The sequence below is a fragment of the Antrostomus carolinensis genome, unplaced genomic scaffold (genome assembly GCF_000700745.2).
Source record: "Antrostomus carolinensis isolate BGI_N321 unplaced genomic scaffold, ASM70074v2 scaffold3939, whole genome shotgun sequence".
Taxonomy (NCBI): domain Eukaryota; kingdom Metazoa; phylum Chordata; class Aves; order Caprimulgiformes; family Caprimulgidae; genus Antrostomus; species Antrostomus carolinensis.
The window spans coordinates 26,883-28,932 of NW_010339088.1; the positions used below are offsets into that span (position 1 = coordinate 26,883).

Below are 2,050 nucleotides of genomic sequence, written 5' to 3' on the forward strand. Positions count from 1 at the left end.
GTTACGTGGCCTTAAGAAGTCTTTAACCACCTGCCCGAAATCCCAGCACAAATCCCAAAGCACTTAAAACATTACCGGAAACAAGTGATTAACTCGGTTTTTAGCAAACATTAAGTCATCCTCAGAATGAGCCGTACTCAGTGGAGCGGAGGGGCCCTCAGTATAAATGTGAGGATTTCAGCACGACTCCTCACCCTGGACCCACAGATCCCTTCACAGCCAGCCTGGAAGCTGGGCGTGGGCAGCATGAGGGGCTCGGTGCTGGCACTGGCTTTGCTCTCCCTCCTGATCACCACAGGTGAAGTGAGAGGTGAAGGAAACACCGTGAAGCTCTGCGGGAGAGACTTCGTCAGAGCCGTCGTCTTCACCTGCGGCGGCTCTCGGTGGAGAAGGCATTTGAGTGATTATCACTACCTGTTTGGTAAGTACTAATTAATGCATTAGTGTGCTCTTTTTTGCTAAATAGAAAACATTTAGATCAAGATTTTCCCAATCAGCCTGAGGAACCACGAGTTAAGCCCCAGGCTAACACTGAAAATCTCCATGCCGTGACATTTGAAATGTCAGAGACAAGCCTGGCTGCAGTCAGTGCCAACATTGTCCTCAGTAGGACACACCACCTTCCCCACTAGAAACCAGAATAGTATAACTTAAGAATATTCTAATTAAAGTGTGTTGATTATATACTCTGCAATTTAAGTATCTTCACCTTGTGTTGTATATATTTATATTTATCAGCACATTTTTAGACAGTCAGAAAATTCAGCCATTACCTGCACTGCTAGAAATTTGTACTCTGATAGGTTAAAATAACTAGAGAAAAGAAAATAAATGAGGCAGGTGACAGGAAGAGAAGCTTTCTACACTTCCCATGCACATGGGAATATGTAACATCTGCCTTTTTTGAAAATTCTACTGTAGCAGCAGCTTTAATCAAAGATAAAAAGCGATGCCACCTGCATTACCCTGCCTGAGAGTCTGTTACAGGAGAGGAAACCCCTCTGCTGAACTAAGCAGTATAACTCCTGTATCTTTGCAAACTCCACCAGGCAGTGCCCACTTGGCTATTCAAAATGCAAATGAATCTCAAGCATAATTTAAACAGGAACATCCAGAAACTTTTAAATTGTGGGGTAGCTGATGCCTTAACGTAATATCTGCATTTCAGGAAACCCACAGGCAGCTCCAGGTTCACATGCTGGTCAAGTGCCACTGACATATCACATCACGGGTTTACCCTTCGAAGCAAATCCATCAGTGTCAGACTGATAAGGCAACTACTCCTACAAAGAGCACTCTTCAGGATAAATCCATGAATTACGGGGTTTTTAACACGTTAATCACAGAGTGTTTACCTCACATATCTACTTTAATACTACCCCGGTGAGAAGTCAGTGATCTGGCACATGGAAGTCAGTGATCTGGCACATCGTGGTTGTTCACATCAGAAAGACAGAGGGTAGTATTTTCAGCTCCCTGGCTGCAGGCTGCTCTGTCTTTCTAGTAAGAGAAATATTATAAACAACTCATGATTCCGTGACTTCTAATTTTTATCTTCTAACTTTTATGTGACAGAGAGTGACAACCCGCTGCCTTTCCCACAAGAGAACAACGATTATGCCGACTCCTCGATGTACACAGACCAGAGGCTGGAGACTGACAGCCAAGAAATCCACGTCCAGCCTGAGACAGAGCGAGACTTGCAACGCACCAGGAAAACATCCACGCTAGAAAAGCGCGAAGCAGCCAAGCTGCTGACCACATCCTGCTGCAGCATCGGCTGCAGCGAGAGAGAGATCAGTTCCCTGTGCTAAAACATGGCAGATGCTGGCGAGGTTCAATGTCACAGCCTTGACGGATTAAAATAATCATGACATAAACCACAATTATTTCAGTTGTCTTCTTTAATTGCAGCTTTATTCTTTGGGGTACACTAGGGAGTAAAGGCTGCAGGTTAAATGTCGTGCAAACCAGCAAAGAGCTGCAGCCACAGCTCAGGTTGGGTTGTCTGGATTCCACAAAGTGTTTACAGTGGTTTAGAGTTAAACTT

At 44.6% G+C, this 2,050-nt stretch overlaps 1 protein-coding gene across 1 annotated transcript; it reads left to right on the plus strand.

The window, feature by feature from the left end:
• Positions 1-246: 246 nt before the first annotated feature.
• INSL5 (insulin like 5) lies at positions 247-1,814 on the plus strand. The gene is made up of 2 exons (XM_010175706.1): positions 247-421; positions 1,576-1,814. The coding sequence occupies exons 1-2, from the start codon at positions 247-249 to the stop codon at positions 1,812-1,814; spliced, it is 414 nt and encodes a 137-aa protein (XP_010174008.1).
• The last annotated feature ends 236 nt before the right edge of the window (positions 1,815-2,050 follow it).

Excerpts from the sequence above, each read along its gene's own strand:
- INSL5 (XM_010175706.1), top strand. The coding sequence starts at position 247 with ATGAGGGGCTCGGTGCTGGCACTGGCTTTGCTCTCCCTCCTGATCACC. Across the intron at positions 422-1,575 it reads TGATTATCACTACCTGTTTG|AGAGTGACAACCCGCTGCCT; the intron begins GTAAGTACTAAT and ends TTTATGTGACAG.